The sequence below is a fragment of the Trypanosoma cruzi genome, genomic scaffold (assembly GCF_000209065.1).
Source record: "Trypanosoma cruzi strain CL Brener 1047053516699 genomic scaffold, whole genome shotgun sequence".
NCBI classification, from domain to species: Eukaryota; Euglenozoa; class Kinetoplastea; order Trypanosomatida; family Trypanosomatidae; genus Trypanosoma; species Trypanosoma cruzi.
The window spans coordinates 365,510-383,971 of NW_001849572.1; the positions used below are offsets into that span (position 1 = coordinate 365,510).

General features: G+C 52.0%; 4 protein-coding genes and 1 pseudogene across 4 annotated transcripts, besides 17 other annotated features; all 5 read right to left on the reverse strand.

The window, feature by feature from the left end:
- Positions 1–1,039: part of a sequence feature (heterozygous, Esmeraldo-like haplotype) that runs on past the window's edge.
- Positions 353–376: a microsatellite.
- On the reverse strand, positions 645–1,964 carry Tc00.1047053510279.210 (mucin-associated surface protein (MASP), putative; the record flags this gene model as incomplete). The annotated part of the gene is made up of 1 exon (XM_815990.1): positions 645–1,964. The coding sequence occupies one exon, from the start codon at positions 1,962–1,964 to the stop codon at positions 645–647; it is 1,320 nt and encodes a 439-aa protein (XP_821083.1).
- Positions 1,040–1,857: a sequence feature (areas not merged during assembly with more than two copies in the genome that could not be assigned to a particular haplotype).
- Positions 1,549–1,575: a microsatellite.
- Positions 1,858–2,849: a sequence feature (haploid, Esmeraldo-like haplotype).
- On the reverse strand, positions 2,408–3,055 carry Tc00.1047053510279.220 (annotated as a pseudogene).
- Positions 2,850–4,582: a sequence feature (areas not merged during assembly with more than two copies in the genome that could not be assigned to a particular haplotype).
- Positions 4,583–8,254: a sequence feature (heterozygous, Esmeraldo-like haplotype).
- Positions 4,640–4,797: a sequence feature (A-rich).
- Tc00.1047053510279.230 (trans-sialidase, putative) lies at positions 4,884–7,781 on the reverse strand (the record flags this gene model as incomplete). The annotated part of the gene is made up of 1 exon (XM_815991.1): positions 4,884–7,781. The coding sequence occupies one exon, from the start codon at positions 7,779–7,781 to the stop codon at positions 4,884–4,886; it is 2,898 nt and encodes a 965-aa protein (XP_821084.1).
- Positions 8,255–16,783: a sequence feature (areas not merged during assembly with more than two copies in the genome that could not be assigned to a particular haplotype).
- Positions 10,268–10,544: a mobile genetic element.
- Positions 10,657–10,982: a mobile genetic element.
- Positions 11,112–11,137: a microsatellite.
- On the reverse strand, positions 11,508–12,410 carry Tc00.1047053510279.240 (uncharacterized protein; the record flags this gene model as incomplete). The annotated part of the gene is made up of 1 exon (XM_815992.1): positions 11,508–12,410. The coding sequence occupies one exon, from the start codon at positions 12,408–12,410 to the stop codon at positions 11,508–11,510; it is 903 nt and encodes a 300-aa protein (XP_821085.1).
- Positions 12,637–12,701: a microsatellite.
- Positions 13,449–13,488: a microsatellite.
- Positions 15,976–15,996: a sequence feature (AT_rich).
- Positions 16,784–18,462: part of a sequence feature (heterozygous, Esmeraldo-like haplotype) that runs on past the window's edge.
- Positions 16,789–16,834: a sequence feature (A-rich).
- Positions 17,106–18,080, reverse strand: Tc00.1047053510279.250 (mucin-associated surface protein (MASP), putative; the record flags this gene model as incomplete). The annotated part of the gene is made up of 1 exon (XM_815993.1): positions 17,106–18,080. One exon carries the CDS (start codon positions 18,078–18,080, stop codon positions 17,106–17,108), a length of 975 nt encoding a protein of 324 aa, XP_821086.1.

Below are 18,462 nucleotides of genomic sequence, written 5' to 3' on the forward strand. Positions count from 1 at the left end.
CAAAGCATCCGCTAGCAATCACTTCGCACGCATCACCACAAGCAGCACCAGCAGCGCTGCAAGCCACGGGTTAACGTGGACCAACTGACGCATGGCGTATGTCGAAGGAAAAACGTGGTGGCCTCAGAAGGACAAAAGAGGCTGACACTTCAAAACAAAACAAAACGATATGGGAATAACAAAAAAAGATTAAATTGTCCGCGGTCAAAGCATGCCGCCAATCAAATAAAAGTGGAATGGGTGAACCCAACCACAATAAGACAAAACAAGCAATAAAAGAAAAAACAAGAAGCCGAAGCGTGGGACGACCAGCGCACACACTCATTGCTCCCGTAAAGCAAAACACACACACAGGGAGAGAGAGAGAGAGAGAGAGGTTGCCCACTCAATGCAATAGAAACAAAACAGAAACAGTTACGGTGCTCCGCCCATGCAGCCAGGCAGGACGGCAGCGGTGCGTGTGCTGCAAAAGAGAGCACCAACGGGCCTGCATGGGTGTGCAAGCATATATACAATGGGCACATTATGTGTGTGCTTCGTGGGGTGAGGTGAGGGCGAGAGTCCATGCAAGGGGACACACACACAGAGAGTGAGAGAAGGACGAGTGTGTGTGCGGGCGGTGCACGGCTCTCTCTCCCTCACTCTCACGCGGCCACCACCGCAGCAGCGGCCGCACACGCAACAACAAGAAGAAGAAGCAAAAGAGGGGAGGTGGTGTGGGAGACCGCGGTGCTGCCGTCACTGTCGCCAGTTGGCGCCGTATCTTTTTTTTCAGTGCTGTTGACTGCTTCTTGTGCTGCTTCACTGGCTGTAGGACCGACGTTGGTATTATCAGCTTCGAGTTCGTCGTGGGTTCTTTTGGGATCATGCCGTTCAGGATCGTCACCATTCTCATTCGCCTTTCCCTGAGCATCACCATTGCCATATGTAGGGATGGATGAGGCTGCTGTATATGCTGGATGGCCGGTATTTGCACTCTTTACCAAATCTGCTTTGTCTCTCTCTTGACTGTGTTGCTCTGCCGCATCATCCTTCGAAGACGTTTTAGTTGCTTCAGAGTCCGTTTCGGTTCCTGACGCTGCCGTATTGTCATTTTTCCCTGTTGGATTCTCTGAGTCTTTCGGTGTTGCTGTTATTGTTGGAGTTTTTCCCGTTGATGGTACTGACGGTGTTGTTTTTCCTGTGGGTTTGCTATTGGCGGTCGACACGCTGGAGGAGTCTTTGCTATTTACGTCACTCTCCCCTGCGTCGCCTCCACTTGCACCCTTACCACGAGCTTCAACACTTATTTCTCCTTGTGTATTAGGAGTGTTTTCATTTTGGTCGGGTTCTAACGCCTCCGGAGTCTGCACCGTGGGCAGTGCGGGCACATTAAGCGTTTTTTTTGACGGTTCATCTGTTCCTGAAGAATTATTCTTCTGAGTGACTGAACTATCGCCGGTGTTCTTCAAACCACCACCAGCACTGGGAATAGGGGACGAGGATTTATCATCGGGAACAGGAACCTTCAAAGTGGAATCCTCACCTCCGTTAGAAATTCCACTTGAGCCACCACCGCCACCACCGCCACCACCAGTTTGACTGCCAGCACCAAGTTCACTGCGACCAATACCATCAGAATCACTGGCATCAGGAGGTGGTGGTGTTTCTGGCGCTGGTGGCAGTGCCGGAGGTTGTGGAATTGAATCTAAGTTCAAATTATCCCTTTCCTCAGAAATATCTTTTACGTCCTTCGCTTCGGCTTGTATCGCATTAATGAAGAACGCTGATCGCAATGGCCGCGTGAGCACAGTTTTATTGCAACCCCTCACCAAATACGACGTTTTCGCACCCAACCCGCCTGACGCCATGCAGCCACCCTGTGCGTTGTTGGGAGTATCCCTCGCATAAACACCGCCGGCACCGCACCACAGCACGCAGAGGGCACACACCAGCAGCACACGGCCAGTCATCATCATCGCCATCACTCCTGTCAATTGCGTGCAGCCTTCAGCACAGAATAACACCCCGTCAATAGAGAGAAAAAGCAAAGGGTAAGAGACAATTCACTCAACCACGCAACAATCACCGCAAAGTAACAACTGGCAGCACCCCAGCAGCAGCAGCGCACACACTACTAGGCACGTGAAATCACTACGATTCCAGAACCTGCGCACCGAACTAAAAACCAGAAGTTAAAAGAAAAGAAATGCCACAGCCAAGATTCCGCTGAGCATGCATGTGAGTGTGTCTGGGATGCGTTCAACGTGACGGATGTGGGAAGCGACACGGAGCACACAGCAGGGCAGCGGAAGCAAACAAAGCAAAAAACGATCATCATAATTACTCTTACTTCATACATCGGACCACAGTAGACGTACACATGTCCCCGTGGCTGAGTGCTGGCACGCACAGCCCACGCTCCCTTTTAGCCCAGAGTGGTGTACGCCAGCGCGGATGCGGCGAGCAGCAGCGGGGCACACACCCACGCAGAGCTGCTGAGGCTGCCGTCGATTTCGCGAAGACGTGACGGTGCGCGGGTGGTCGTCGTAATTGGCGCCTCCGTATTTGGCACTTTTTTTTTCTGACGTGATGTCTGTGCCGTATGATTCTCAGCACCTTGTGGATATTCCTCCGCCTATTTATTTTGTGCATCTGACTTACCGGTCGCACCTTATGTGTGTCGAGACTGCGCTGCCAAACCTGGTGACTCTGGATTATCGTTAGCAAAACTTAGTGGCTGTGGCGCACCCGGTGTGTGTCCAGTAATGGCTGTACCTGCTTCCTTTGGCAAAGAAGGTCCTTGACTTCCTAAAACTTCCTCACCGTTTCTCCTACTCTCTGTCTGTGGCCTGACAGTTTCTCCAACCTCTGGCTGTAATGAATCAAGCGCATTTCCTGTAAAATCTGATTTCCCCAACTTAGGGTTGAGATGACTGCTGTCATCATTATTATCACCTCCTCACGCCGTCACCCGCACACGGAATTGCAGCAGCAGTACGAGAGCGCAGGGAACTGCACGGTGCACACTACACGGAGCCGCACCGTCACCATCGTCATCATCGCAGTCATCATCAACCGTAGTGGAGTCGCTGCAGTCAGTGAGCCGATCCGTGAGCCAGAAGGAAAAGGAATGGAACAGGAGGGAGAGGGACGGAGTGCAGCGGATACAGCGAGAGAGAGCAGACAACATGAGGAGAGGGCAGCAGGCCCAGCCGCACAGTTCACACACCACGAGACGGCTTCCACGCAACGAAGGCACACAACGCCAGCAGCCACCCACCATGCAGGAGGAGAAGACATCCACCACCATCTCCCCCAGCTCATCTCTACAGCCCCAGGGAAATGGCAAAAACCCGCGGCCACCACACAACGCACACGGAGCGAGCAAACCCTCACACCAGCCACACGCGCAAGCAAACTCTCATCCATCCATGACGCGGCACAAAAATTTCCTGCCATCCCGCCCTCAATGGGAAACGGAGCCCAACTCAACGCAGCCACACGCGGTGCACCACACCCGCAGGAAAAGAGACTCGGGCTGCGCACTCCCTCTCCTCCCTTCGCCTCATGGCCACGGAAGAAGACAACAGCCGCCACACACAACTGCCAGCATGCACTGCAAAAGGAGCATTCAAATCCACTGCAATGTGCATCTTGTGTGTGTGGTTGTGTGTGCCTGCGGAAACACAAAGCAAAGAAGTAGAAAAGAGGGAGCAGAGTATTTGGAGAGACGCACAACAAAAAACTGTACAGCAGAGACGCATGGCGGAAACAACAAGAAGAGGACCGCTCAAACTCATGACCGCACTGCAGCCCAAGCAGCGGCAACCCACACAAGATTTATTTAAAACAAAAAGAAAACGTTCCCCTTCGTCTTATATAAACCCCATCACACAAAATAATTATAAATGAAAAAGAAATCGTCCATTACTGTTCCACACAAATTTAAGAATCGCCTGGCTGCCGTGTCGCCACACCAAACTGTCTGTATATATTTTGCCCACAAGAGAAAATTGAAAAGATGGTTGCGTGTGTTTCAACCGTCTGACCCTCCATGTGTCCGCACATCGTTTATATTTCATGGGGTCATCTGCGTGTTGGTGCTCCCCTCAGCCCTCTCATCGGCGTGCGAGTGCGGCCCGCAGAGCACAGTCACTCGTGTGTGTGGGGACTGAGAGAAGCACGCAGACACGACGGGAGTCGCGTCACTCCATCGGGAGAGTGAGCGCAGCAAAAGAAAAAAATCATCAGGAGGGAGAGAAATGCTGACGGGACTGCCAGCGCGTGAAATGAACACGAAAAGCAAAAAGAAAAACACGGCGGCAGGGTGTGGCTGTGTGTGCGTGGCGCTGCGGGTGTCTGCCCGCCCTGGCCGCAAAGAAAACAAAACAAGAGGGAAAGAAATGTGTGCTCCGCCCCACAGGCCCTCGTCGCACGCCCACACGTCACGGCTCCCTCAGCGCGCCGTTCGTCGCGGCCCCTCCTCATGCGTGCAGCAGGCGAGGCGCACAGGGCCGTCGTCATGAGCGTGTCGGTGGGTGTGCGAGTGGAGCAGTTGGGCGGGAAACACACGGCACCCCTCACAGGAAGAGTGCAGAAGAAACAATTAAAGAAGGAAGAGCAGAAAAGAAAAAAAACGTCCATAGTGATTGCCCCCAAAAGCAAAAAGGAAAAGAGGGATGAGGGATGAAAAAACAAAAACAGAAAAAAACAAAAGAATTTAGTAAAAAAGCAAAACTAAAATTAAAACATTAAAAAAATAATTAAAAACGCAAAAAAAACTTAACGCACATAAAGCAAAAAAAGCAAATAAAAGTTATTTGGGAAGAGAAATTCATTGCCACGTGTATGTGTCGGTGCAGCGGAGGTCGCAAGTGTCCCACGCGGCAGCCAGTCACTCCTCACAGAGCCGCAAACCCCCACAGTCCCAACAGGAGAAGCAGCAGCGATGGCAGCAGTCCGCTCCCACGCACAGTGCCGGAATCGGTGTTATTCCCCTGCGACACATTTCCGAGGCTGCTGCTGAGTGCTGCAGCATTTAATTCCCTTTCCTGTGGATGGACCTCTTCCTCCTGGCCGTTTGTTTCTTCCGTTGGCTCCCCATTCTCACCAGAGCTCGCGCCCGCCTCAGGATTCACTGTGGGTCCATCTTGCCCCTCGCCCTCAGTGGTGGGAGTATTTGCATCTGCTGTGTCAGAGATACCCACAGGAATTTGCGGTGATCCATCCCCTTGCACCGTATTTCGAGCTTCTGTCTCCACCGCTGTGTTACCATCAGGCGAGGAAGCAGCATCCATCGTTTGAGTTCCATCGGGAGATGTTCCTGACGTCACCTGCACTACGGAGTCCTCTTCTGCTGAGGAAGTACTGACAGTGGACACCGCTGATGCGGATGCACCGCCACTGCCCGCACCTTTACTGCTCCCCATCGGCTGTCCCTGTTCCGTCAGCTGTGTTCCGGTAGGAGTAGAAGGAGTTTCGGTTTGCTCATCATTCGGGGTCACCAGAGGAGTGAGAGGTACAACGAAATCAGAAGAAACTGTTGAAGGCGTCGTCGGCTTCTCTTCCAATAGTTGAATTGGATCTTTATTCGGGTTAAAAGCGCCAATCTCTTCAGAGCTCAACGGGCGGTTGTACAGCAGGACGTTTTTCACGGTCACAGACACGTCTTCTTTGCTCCCTGCACTGTCTCCATCCCCTCCAATGTAGAAGTGTGAGATCTCTTTCGAATTCATATTTTCCAATTGACATTGCGCATCCTCACCCACACGCTCACCATCGACGTACGCGGAGCCCTGGTTGCCGTTCCTTAACAAAATTACCACGTGTTGAGTTTTCTCTTTCTCCCAAGTGCTGCCGTGTTCCCTGTTCTGTCCGCCACCGCACAGTAATATCCACTTCTTTTCACTGTCGTATGACAACTCCATAAGTTTTTTTTCTCCTTCACCGTCCAGACTCGCACCCAACAATGGAATATTACCCTCCGTCGGCTCACCGTCGATGGACACCGTCGCCACAAGAGTGAAGTTGTAGTTCGCAAAGTGGTACAGCTGATTCTCCCCCTGCCTGCCAACGGGCCACTCCGCTCCTGCGCCAAGAACTTTGAAAGTCACGCCGTTATCCGCCTTCTCCGCCCTAACATTCTCATTTACTGTGGCGTTCACTCCAAGGTACTCGTCCATCCATGTGTTATCAGAGAAGTTGTCGGACAAAAAGCCAACCAGCCCATCCGTGATCTTAACAGTAGTGCAGGCAGTGTCAGGTGAGGTAACCTCCTGAGCAAGTAAAGTGGCACACAGCTTGGAGACACGTTTGTCCACTTCCTTCCATGTCGCCAGCACCTCCTTCACCCGCTGCAGCTGCGCAGTCAGACGCACAGTAACCATATCATTTGATAGTTTGTGATTAACTTTCTTCTTCTTCTCGTACAGTGCAATCAACTCCTCCTGATTATTATTATCTCCACCTTTGTACAACAGGGAGCTGGTGGTGACGTCATCATCTTCCTCAGATACCGGCCCAATATCAACAATGTGCGTGTTGTCCGTCAGCCAAAGATGGAGTTCACCCTTTTCGTTTTTTTCTTCCTTACTCGAATACACCGGCAGAGTAACGAGAATCACTTTTTTATTATCATCAATCGTCGCTGTGATGAACCCGCTTTTAACGCCCTTCTCAGATCCCTCGTCGTTGCCCCACACGCGCGAGAGTGTCCCGAGTGCCTCCGTCCACGAGTCCCCCTTGTCACCGGACTCGTACACCCTGCGGCGGCCACCATCACACGCAGTCATCATCATGAGTTTTCCCTTCTCCCGCTCCACGACGGAGGGATCACCGCAGCCATCGGCAGACATCCCCTTCGACAGCTTCCAACTCTTATTATCCGGGAAGTATATGAACAGTGAGACAGTGTATCCCATCCCAGCTGTATTTTCTTCATCCGCCTTCCCCGTCCTATACTCCTCGGCTTCCATAGGGAACAAAAGTGTACCGTCCTCCATCTTAACACCCGATCCACCGCTCCCAAGCGGTGCTGTCACATATCCATATTGTTCGGTATTAGAAGTGATCGGGAGAGCGTCAACATCAGTCCAATAAATTCTTTTGTTACGGCCATCCTCATCAACACTGACGTTCCCTCTCGCCAGCAAAAGTCCCCATTCATCCGTTATATCGTCCTCAGCAGCAATGGCAACTGCACGGTCGTACATTCCAGCAAGCATGTAAACATCACTTCCATGCACAACTGTTGTTGGTTTATCCACATGTACTGGCGCTCCGCTTTCGAAGCCAGACCGATCCACTGCCTGGTCGGGGCATCCCTCTTTTCCAGAAGGACATTCCCCCAGTACTTGTGTCTTCATTTTATTTTTATCCAACTCCTTGCTTGTTTGTTTATCAGTCCACTCCAGGAGCTCCGAGGCAATGCCAGCAAAAACGCCTCCTACCTCCTTCGTGAACAGCGCCTCGGCAACGGCAAACACATCACCATTCACCTGAACAAGACTGGGAAAAAAGAGCAAATTCACCGTTCCCTCATCTGTCGTGTCTCTCCAAACAAACAATTTCCTCTTTGGAATTTCCGAATCTGTCAGCGTCTTCTCAGTGGATGCAGCCCCACCAGTGTTGCAGCACATCATCACAAAGAGGAGCAGCACCGCGGAAGTAAACACACGCCGGGACATGTTGGGCCTCTGCCGCTCACTCTCTCTCCCTTCCCTCCTCCTGCCGCTGGATCCGGTCACGCGGCGACGGTTGTGTGTGCGGGGTGCCTTGACAGCAGCAACACGTGAGAGCATATAAATATGTGTGTGTGGGCGGTGTGTGTGCTGTTGGTCCTTTCAGAGCCTTCGAATTTCACAGTAGCGATTCGCGTTTGGTATTAACTTCCTTCTTGGAGGGGAGCAACAGACAGCAGCGGCAGAAAGACAGCACAACAGCAGTGCACACCGCCACCACTCACAGCGAACCACAAAATCACCATCCCCACAGCCATTACTCACCAGCACCTCTCAACAGCATAAAAAAATTAAGAAAAAAAAATGAGCAGCCTCCCAATGGGGACCGCAGGCCACGGTCCTGCAAATAAGCCAAGCGACAGGGAGCCACGAGTGCAGTGAGGAATACCAGAGTTGCACTGCAACGGCACGGCGGCGTGACACCCCATGGGGAGCATCGATGCAGACCAGCAACACCGACTGCAAGAAGAGTTGCTTCTCCCGCTGAGCAAAAAGGAAAAACAGCCTCAGCAGCCCAATAGTGAGAGGTCGCCTGCACCTCCTCGCAGAACCTGCAAGCTCTGGAGGCGAAAAGATGCAGATGACGCTCTGCTGCACGCATGACGACCGTCGCACCCTTCACAATGGCAATCGCATCCTGTGGCACCACACGCCGCAGCGGATGCGCACAGTCTCCGTCTCCCTCACTCCTGCCCCTCTCACTGAATACACATTGGTGGCCGTGGCACACTCACCGACATGTCAGAAATCACTTGTTTTTCTTCTTCCCCCGCACATCGCACAGCAGCACCGCCAAACGCATTTCACTCCTCCCTTCGCGGATTCTCCTCAGACACGCCTCCCGCCACATAAATCAACCCACAGGCACGCAGTTCGTAAACATCACGCTGCTGCCCCGCGTGATGGAGCCGCACGCACACCAAAATGGCACCCCGCTACTCGGCGCAAGCAGCGTCTGGACACACAAAACAGGTTGCCCCAGCAAACGACAGCTCCCTCCAAGCAGTGAGGCAGGACTCGTCAGCAACAATCAAACAATCAGCCCTTTGTCTCCTCCTGCCGCCATGCACAAGGTTCTGCCCGCCCCATACATCCTCCGTGGGGCCCGGACTCTCAATGAGCAGACAACACACTATGCGTTCCTCGACTCAACGAGAAGCCCATTGACAATTCTCAGGCAGTCGTCTCCCCGGGCTATGCATGAGGAGCACCACGGCAAGAATGCACAGGAGCTTATATGCAGAAACCCTCAACTCATTCCGCGTCAATGAAGAGTGTGGCACCAGACATGCGTTTCACAACAATGTCGACTTGTTCTTCCCTGAGAAGTCTCCAATACACATCGCACGTGATCAGAGTAAATAAAAAAGCAACGCCTCCAGTCAAACTGTCATTCCGCGGTGGAGATCAAAGCACAGTCCAAAAAAATGCCGCAAATCATCATGTATTCCACACAGACCATCCGCGACTCATGAGGCAAATGCACAGCACAGAAGAAGAGTCATGCTCACAAACACGCAACGCACAGACAAAGAGGGAGTTGGGAGAAGCAGCACTAGAGAAACCCCAGCCAACGACAAAAGAGCTCGTGGGTACTACGTCCAAAGCCATTCTTTGTGAATGCAAATGACAATAACAACAAACAACGTGAAGCACCTGTCAGGCGCCACAATATGGGCCACAGACACCACCCACTCACCCATTCACTCTTCCTCCTCCCAATGGTGTGGCCCTCCTTCACCTCCACAAACAGGTTTGCCTCTCAGTCATGCGAGCCTCTAACGCAAGCACTCAAGGTGCGTTTCGGTAATCCAAAAGCCAACACCTCTGACCAACAGAGGAAATGCTCGCAGAGGCCACACGGCTCCTCAACGCAGCCTCAAGCCCTCCTCACGACTCTTCAATGCGGTGGAGAAGAATACAGACGGCTCTCGTGCCACAGATGGCAGCCAATGGGAACGGTGTCCACATGCAGAGAATGCCAGGTTGTGAAACAGGAGAGGCAAGAGGAGTGCTCGCAGTGGACGTCACCTGCCACGTCTGAAGTGCATCGTCTCATTCGTGCAGCGGGGAACCAACGACACGGTTGATGCGGTGGCTGCCCGTGTATGCACCTCACACTCGGGCCAATGAACGCCTCAAGGAACATCCTGCCAAAAGTATACAAATCGCTGTGCAAACAGTAGCAATTCTTGCCAACGTCCCAGCGGCCGCTCTTTTGGCGAGGCTCCGCTCTCCTTCTTCCTTTTCTCCCGTGTGCCACCCTCGTATGGAATGAAAACGCTCTCCACGACAGGTGTCATCAAGTGCCTCCAAAGCATAAAAAGAATATCTACAGGGGCCGCTGGCCGGATCCTAAGTTTATAAATAACAGAAACCAAACAAGATAGGAATAAGAAATGAACGAATGGAATAAAAATGGGGATTCACCGTATCCTCAAGGTCTAGCAACAAGTAAGTGTACATTAATGTATGCATACTTTGTTAGTCACCATCGTGACCCAATCACTCTATTCGGATTGGACATATATATATGTAGGTGTGTGTATTCATAACTTAAGAAGTGGCAGACTTTGGGCTCCTCCAGCCACAAGAACCCGCCGCAAGGGTGTGAACCAAAAAGGGAACGAGTGGGAAAATAAGAAATAAAAAGTTAGTAAAAAATCCTTCTTGCCGCTATCGTCTCCCTGCTCCCTTCAATCACCGTCTTCCAAAAGTATTCATGCGATAGGAAAAGGATCGTACAGAAATATCTCCGTTTTCTCAGGGCATATTTATTTAGGCGGCCAGTCTCTCCCGTGAGCATCCTCCTCGCAAGCTCCTAATAAAAACATAAAGATATATTTCTGTGGGGTTCTTTTCCTATCGCATGAATACTTTTGGAAGACGTTGATTGATGCAACCGAAGGAACCGATAACGTCAAGACGAATGTTTTAATTCTTTTTATTTTATTTTTTCCATCCCAGTAACCTTCTTTTTTAAGTCCCCACCCTTGCGACGGTGTCTGATGGCTGGAGGACCCCAAAGTCTGCCAATTCGTAAATAAGAAATATATTTATGTATGTATGCATCCAATCCGAATGCAGCGTTCAACATGTCGCGAGAGTGGGGCCACCATAATGCATAAATATATAAATATGCGGAGCAAACAGCGAGGATTTGGCGAACCCACTGCCTCTCCATTGGCTCATTCCTCCTTCCCGTCGTATTTTATTCCTTTAGAAAATTTGAAGATCCGGCCAGCAGCCCAGACGAGTATTTCTTCCTTTCGCTTTCCTGTTTGCGTGTGTGCCACAGGCACGGTTTGATTCAAGTGGCATTGGTGCCTCCACGCCATCACATCCTTCTGCTGCCGCATTTGCGGGGGAATTGGGTTTGGGCATCCAGAGCACACACACACACACACACACACACATCCGCAGAAAAACCATAACTTGCATCCCTCCCATCCGCAGCCAAAAAGGCTCCTCCATTGAGCCACACGGAGACAGGGTCAAGGGGGAATTAGTTTAATTTCTCTCTTTATTGGTGGCTGCTACGCGAAGCAACAGCAGTCGGGGAAAAAAAAGCAGGGAACAAAAGTGAACAAATAGGTATGACAAGGAAACACCCCATTTTTTCCTTTTTTACTTCGTCCGGCAACGGTGCACGTTGCCTGTGAAATTTGGTGCGCACGACGGCAGGGGGTGCGGCCCCCGTTCGGTGAGAAGAGCATTAAAAGCCGTGTCGCGCCCTCGCGCCGCCTCAACTTCACACCGGACTCCAACGTGAGGGCCCCAGCAGCACTAGACTCCGGAAATGACTTCACAGCAGCCTCTACTAGAATTGGGGTGGCCTTTATCCAACGTTGACGCATGAAATACGTTCAATGCGGCCACAAGAAAAATAACGGAGGCGTTTGCCGCCGCGTAGTTGAAGGAAATGTCATCGCAGAGCAACGCCTCCACTAGAAGACGAATGGAATCCTGTCGAGTGGACGTGAAACTCGTCAGGCTGGGGTACGTGGGCACATTAACAGCCCGGTAAAACAACTCCTCAAAGACAACGTAGTATACACGTGAGGAGAGAAGAACACGTGGCAGGGCCACGTTGTACGATAGGCCTATCCCTCGCAGCCGCTCTCGTGCCAAGTAATCAAAGGAACGATTGCATTGACACCGCTCCATTGTTTTGCCGCAGTCCACAACGGCCCGCACGTCCATCGCCACAAGCAAATAGGGGGATCGCAACCAAATTGAAAACTTGCACCGTGCCGCATCATACAACACTTTCATGTCATCGTCGATGTTGAACACAGCTTCGGTGCGGAGAAGAGAGGCGACAAGCCAGCGATTCGCCACGGAATTGGATGGTTGCGGCACAATTCGCAGGTACGGGGCATGTCCAGTGCCACTGCATGCTGGTCGATGCCTTGTGTCGTACCTCGACTTCAACGCAAGCAATTCGTCTGGCATTTTTTCCTTCATGCCATTCCACACGAGCAGCACTTCATGGACAATACTCTCACCCCTCGGCCAATCATACAGAGTGGCATTCAAAACATGCAACAAACGATCTCTTCGCCACGTCATTGGAAATGACACCACCACTATTGTTGGGGAGTCCTCATGAATGTTGCCTTGAGCGGCAATAAGGGCGATCACTTTGCTCACCCTCGGCTGCGACGGCAGAGCAGGCTCAGGATCCATTTGTAATGCCCACACAATGAAAGGAAAAGTAAGAAGCGCCAACACGAGAAGAGCAGATAGAACGCAATACGCCAACAAAGCCAAGATGGGCACGTCGCCGCCTCATCCTCACACCCTGAGAAGAATAAAAAGGAAGAAGAAGAAGAGACTCCGTCAAACCCTCCCCAACACTTCTTCTCTAATGCCGTGTGGAACTAATAATGAAGACGGGAGAGTCAAGACACACATGTGTATAAATGCACACATAAATATATGCAATGTATATATTATATATGCGGTATGTACATGTATCCCTCTTTCCTCCTTCCTATCCTCCTCCTATGCATTACTTGTTTGTATTTCCTTACTATCCCTCTCGACCACGTTTACTACCCTTCCAGCCTGTGTACACATATTCGGTCCATCATTTCCCACTCCACGTTACTTTCATTCCTCCCTTCTATTGTTGTGTGACCCTTTCCTTTCCTCCGTCCTGGTGAGGAATAGATGGATACCTCATCCGCCGCACACACACACAGGGAGTGGGAGGGATAACCGCCGTGCAGTCCCTCCGTGGCCCCCATCTCCCCACCGCCGCGGAGGGAGGCAGCAGCCGCACACAGCACCGGCATCGCCGAGGTGAGCGGTGCCGCCGCAGCGCCCTAACAATGCATTTTTGCCTGTGCCTTACCACCCGCACCCGCAGCAACAAAATAAAAAAGTGAAAAGCATGCCAGAACACAGCCACAAGAGGAGTTCGACGGCTGGGCAAAAGACGGGGCGGCGGGTGGCGTCCCACACTCACAAATGGAGCACGGCGCACACCATCCGCTCCCCTCCGAGTGCACTCAGCAGGCCGGCGCCCAGTCACCCTCGTGCCCTCGCAATGGGGACCACAAACAATCGTCGTCGCGAAACATCGGTGCCTCTAGCAGGAAAGAAAGCAGAATAAATGAGGGCATGTCAGAAGCACAATCAGCAGAGTAACACTCAACGGGAAACAGAGACACAAAGTGACAGCAGATACGGTAACTGCAGAAACACGCCGCAGGGAATCACAAAAAACAAAAAAAAAAAAACAAACGAAACACAAAAAAAAGGATGAGAGTTTCGCAAGATCCCCGGAAAAAAAATTTAATTTGGCAAACACTTCATGTGCCATGCAGCACAAGGCGATCGGGTGCTTGCACATATTACCTGCACAAAAGAAAAACGTCATAATAAAGAAAGATCGCATTATTCCACTACCACACACAACATTGCTCACACTTCATGCGGCATCCGGCCTGTTCCTCCAATCCTTCCTTCATGCAGTCCGTGGGACGCACAGCAATGAGGCCGGCACCGCGTGTGGGCAACAAACGACAGAAAAAAAAAGAGCGGGAAACAAGTCCCTCATGACAGTGTGCAGCAACCGACCATTAAATAAAGGAACAGCAAGGATACATATCATTCCAGGAAAACAACAAAACCAACAAAGTAAAATGTAAATAATAAAAGAAAACACGCAGGCAACGCGGCAAATGTTCTCCGTGAGGAGTCGCAATTCCACACTCTTTGGCTCAAAAGACCGCCACAACACCACACAATCCCAGAAGAAGCAGCAGCAACACCCAATACACGCGCACACGCACAGTGCCGTCAACAGTTAACTCTCGCAGTGTCAATTTCGCGTCGTAGAGCAGGGCAAAGCAGTCGTCGGGACTCACGCCGCTCCCGGAATACTGCGCGGTGAATTTTCGCAATAGGGGTTTTTTCTCGTGTCCAGAGGCATTGCGTTGACTCAATCCACCCGCATCAGCCTCAGCAACAAATCCACTGCCCGCAACGCTACTTTCTAAAGAAAGTAGTTTTGTGTCCGGTGGCGCTGCGCTCATTCACCTCGTCCGTGCTATCCGCAGCAACGTGTTCCCTGCCGCCATAAGTGACAGACATGATCCCGGATGCATTCGGCGCCACTAATATTTTCGGACCGTTGGCAAAGGAAAGCCTCTTCGTGGATGCATTCGGGACCATCATTTCGTTCGGATTGCTGGCAAACTCAGGCTTCGTCTCGGACATGTTGGTCGCCGTGTTGGATGCGGGACTCGGATCGACAGTGTTGAGTGGTCAGCCGCCGCAGACTGTCGCCAATCCTCGTGTTGACGTGACGGCTCAGCATTCACTTGCGGCGCAGTTGTCCCACCAGATTTTGTGTCATCCTTCCCTTCACGGGGTGGCGGCAACTGACAGATGCCCGTCCGGTCAGCATCGCCGCTCCGTGCAGGCGGATGGATGGTTCCATCGGGGGAAAATTGACGCCACCACAATTCATAAGGGCCGGCGTATTTATGTGTCGTCACATTCATCGTGAAGGCAACGGTGGCCCCTTCCTCTTCCGTTGCACAGTTGGCAGCACAGTTGCTACATGTGTGCACCGCATTGGCCACATGGCACACAGCACCCAGCTCACCATTCCTGCTATGCATGCGCACATCAAAGCCACTGAAAGTATAATTCTCACAGTCAGCCTCAGCACCGGCAGCAGAACACTTCTTCCACGCCCACACACACGCACATAGAAACACGCGATAGCTCGGGCTGCCGTCACTCGGAGCACACGGCACATCCACCGGCACAACCACCGCATCCGCATCACCAGATACATGTCCAGCACTCCCAGCTGCCGTCACACACACAGAATTGCAGCAGCAGCACGAGAGCGCAGGGACCAACACGGCGCACACCACACGGAGTCGCACCGTCACCATCGTCACCATCGCAGTCATCGTCACCCGCAGTGGAGTCGCTGGAGTCAGTGAGCTGATCCGTGAGCCAGAAGGAAAAGGAATGGAACAGGAGGGAGAGGGACGGAGTGCAGCGGATACGGCGAGAGAGAGCGCAGACAACATGAGGAGAGAGCAGCAGGCCCAGCCGCACAGTTCACACACCACGAGACGGCATCCACGCAACGAAGGCACACAACGCCAGCAGCCACCCACCATGCAGGAGGAGAAGACATCCACCACCATCTCCCCCAGCTCATCTCTACAGCTCCAGGGAAATGGCAAAAACCCGCGGCCACCACACAACGCACACGGAGCGAGCACCCACCACACAACGCACACGCGCAAGCGAACCCTCATCCATCCATGACGCGGCAACAAAAATTCCAGCCATCCCGCCCTCAATGGGACACGGAGCCCAACTCAACGCAGTCACAAGCGGTGCACCACACCCGCAGGAAAAGAGACTCGGGCTGCGCACTCCCTCTCCTCCCTTCTCCTCATGGCCACGGAAGAAGACAACAGCCGCCACACGCAACTGCCAGCATGCACTGCAAAAGGAGCATTCAAATCCACTGCAATGTGCATCTTGTGTGTGTGTGTGTGTGCCTGCGGAAACACAAAGCAAAGAAGTAGAAAAGAGGGAGCAGAGTATGTGGAGAGACGCACAACAAAAATGTGCAGCAGAGACGCATGGCGGAAACAACAAGAAGAGGACCGCTCAAACTCATGACTGCACTGCCGCCCAAGCAGCGGCAACCCACACAAGATTTATTTAAAAAGAAAACCATCCCCTTCGTCTTATATAAACCCCATCACACAAAATAATTATAAATAAAAAAGAAATCGTCCATTACTGTTCCACACAAATTTAAGAATCGCCTGGCTGCCGTGTGGCCACACCAAACTGTCTGTATATATTTTGCCCACAAGAGAAAATTGAAAAGATGGTTGCGTGTGTTTCAACCGTCTGACCCTCCATGTGTCCGCACATCGTTTATATTTCATGGGGTCATCTGCGTGTTGCTGCTCCCCTCAGCCCTTTCATCGGCGTGCGAGTGCGGCCCGCAGAGCACAGTCACTCGTGTGTGTGGGGACTGAGAGAAGCACGCAGACATGACGGGAGTCGCGTCTCTCCATCGGGGGAGTGAGCGCAGCAAAAGAAAAGAAAAAAATCATCAGGAGGGAGAGAAATGCTGACGGGACTGCCAGCGCGTGAAATGAACACGAAAAGCAAAAGAAAAAAAAACACGGCGGCAGGGTGTGGCTGTGTGTGTGTGGCGCTGCGGGTGTCTGCCCGCCCTGGCCGCAAAGAAAACAAAACAAGAGGGAAAGAAATGTGTGCTCCGCCCCACAGGCCCTCGTCGCACGCCCACACGTCACGGCTCCCTCAGCGCGCCGTTCGTCGCGGCCCCTCCTCATGCGTGCAGCAGGCGAGGCGCACAGGGCCGTCGTCATGAGCGTGTCGGTGGGCGTGCGAGTGGAGCAGTTGGGCGGGAAACACACGGCACCCCTCACAGGAGGAGTGCAGCAAAAAAACAATTAAAGAGGGAAGAGTAGAAAAGAAAAAAAACGTCCATAGTGATTGCCCCCAATAGCAAAAAAAAAAGAGAAGGAATGGGGGAGTGAGAGACAAAAAAAGAAAAAAAAATGAAATAAAAGAAGAAAAAAACAATAAAATATTTAAAAGCAAACAAGCAAAAAGAATTTTAAAAGAGTTACGGTGCTCCGCCCATGCAGCCAGGCAGGACGGCAGCGGTGCGTGTCGTGCAAAAGAGAACACCAACGGGCCTGCATGGGTGTGCATGCAATATATACAATGGGCACATTATGTGTGTGCTTCGTGGGGTGAGGTGAGGGCGAGAGTCCATGCAAGGGGACACACACACACACAGAGTGAGTGAAGGACGAGTGTGTGTGTGGGCGGTGCACGGCTCTCTCTCCCTCACTCTCACGCGGCCACCACCGCAGCAGCAGCCGCACACGCAACAACAAGAAGAAGCAAAAGAGGGGAGGTGGTGTGGGAGACCGCGGTGCTGCCGTCACTGTCGCCAGAATTCACCGTGGCGGCTTTTATACCCGCAACTTCGACCGGTGTTTCCTTCGGATTATTATCTTTATTTTTATCTTGGTTTTCCTCTGTCCCGGCAACATCGGATTCCGGTGCATTGTTCGGAATATCTTCTCCAGTGCCCTTGTTCGTTTCGTTATCACCATTATCGCTGGCTTCCGGCGGTGTTTTTTTGGTTGCTTCGGTCTGACCGTTAGACGCTTCATTCTGTTTGGTGTCTGCGGTGGTGACAGTGTCCTCTTCTGCCAAATCTTTGGTTGGCTTCATGCTCTCTGAGGTTTCTTCTGAATTTGGCACCGGCATGTCATCTGCACCGTCAGGTTGTCCTTCCACAGGCAGTGATGGTGGTGGATCTGTTGGTTTTGCCGTTGATGCTCCCGGTGGTGCTACCGCTGATGCTGTCGGTTCCTCTTCCGATGGTGTTCTCAAATTTCCTTCCCTTCCCGGTACTTCTGGAACTGATACTTTCACTGAAGTTACCGCAGCAGACGACAAGCTGGTTTGTGGTTTTGGGCAATTAGCAACATCATCTGGTTTTCCAGCATACTCTTTGCAAATACCCTCAACTTTAAGGTCTTTATTTTCCATGACAGTCTCGCCGTAAACATCATAGCAAAGATCCTTCATCGCATTATGAACACAACAATTCACAGCTGACTCATCAAAATTCCCATCCTTAAATTTTGCCTTGCACTCGTTCTTCAGCAGTTCATGCCACTTAAGAAACAAATCCTCAGGCCAAGCACTTTGGACAGTGGTAGCACCAGGCAACGACGACTCCATGGCCGCAGCACCGCACCACAGCACGCAGAGGGCACACACCAGCAGCACACGGCCAGTCATCATCATCGCCATCACTCCTGTCACTTGCGTGTAGCCTTCAGCACAAACTAACACCCCGTCAACGCAGAGTGAAAGCAAAAAGAGAGACAAGTCACACAACCACACACCGTCCCATCCAGCAATGAGAGTCACGCACCACCACCACAACAATTAGGTGCACGCGGTTCAACAACAATCAAAATAAAAGAAAAGCGCTCCTCGCCGTGCACCGTTCCTCACACTCCCACAGTCACTGTTACTGTTATTCCCTCTCCTCAGACCCTCACAGGCACACCACGCTCACTTTAACACGCGCCCCTCCAGCACAGGCCTCGGGATCGTCGGGCCCTTACGTGAACAGGCAGTCCGTCAAGCGCTCCCGCTGTGCCGCAACGTCCGCCACCTCCTCCCTCAG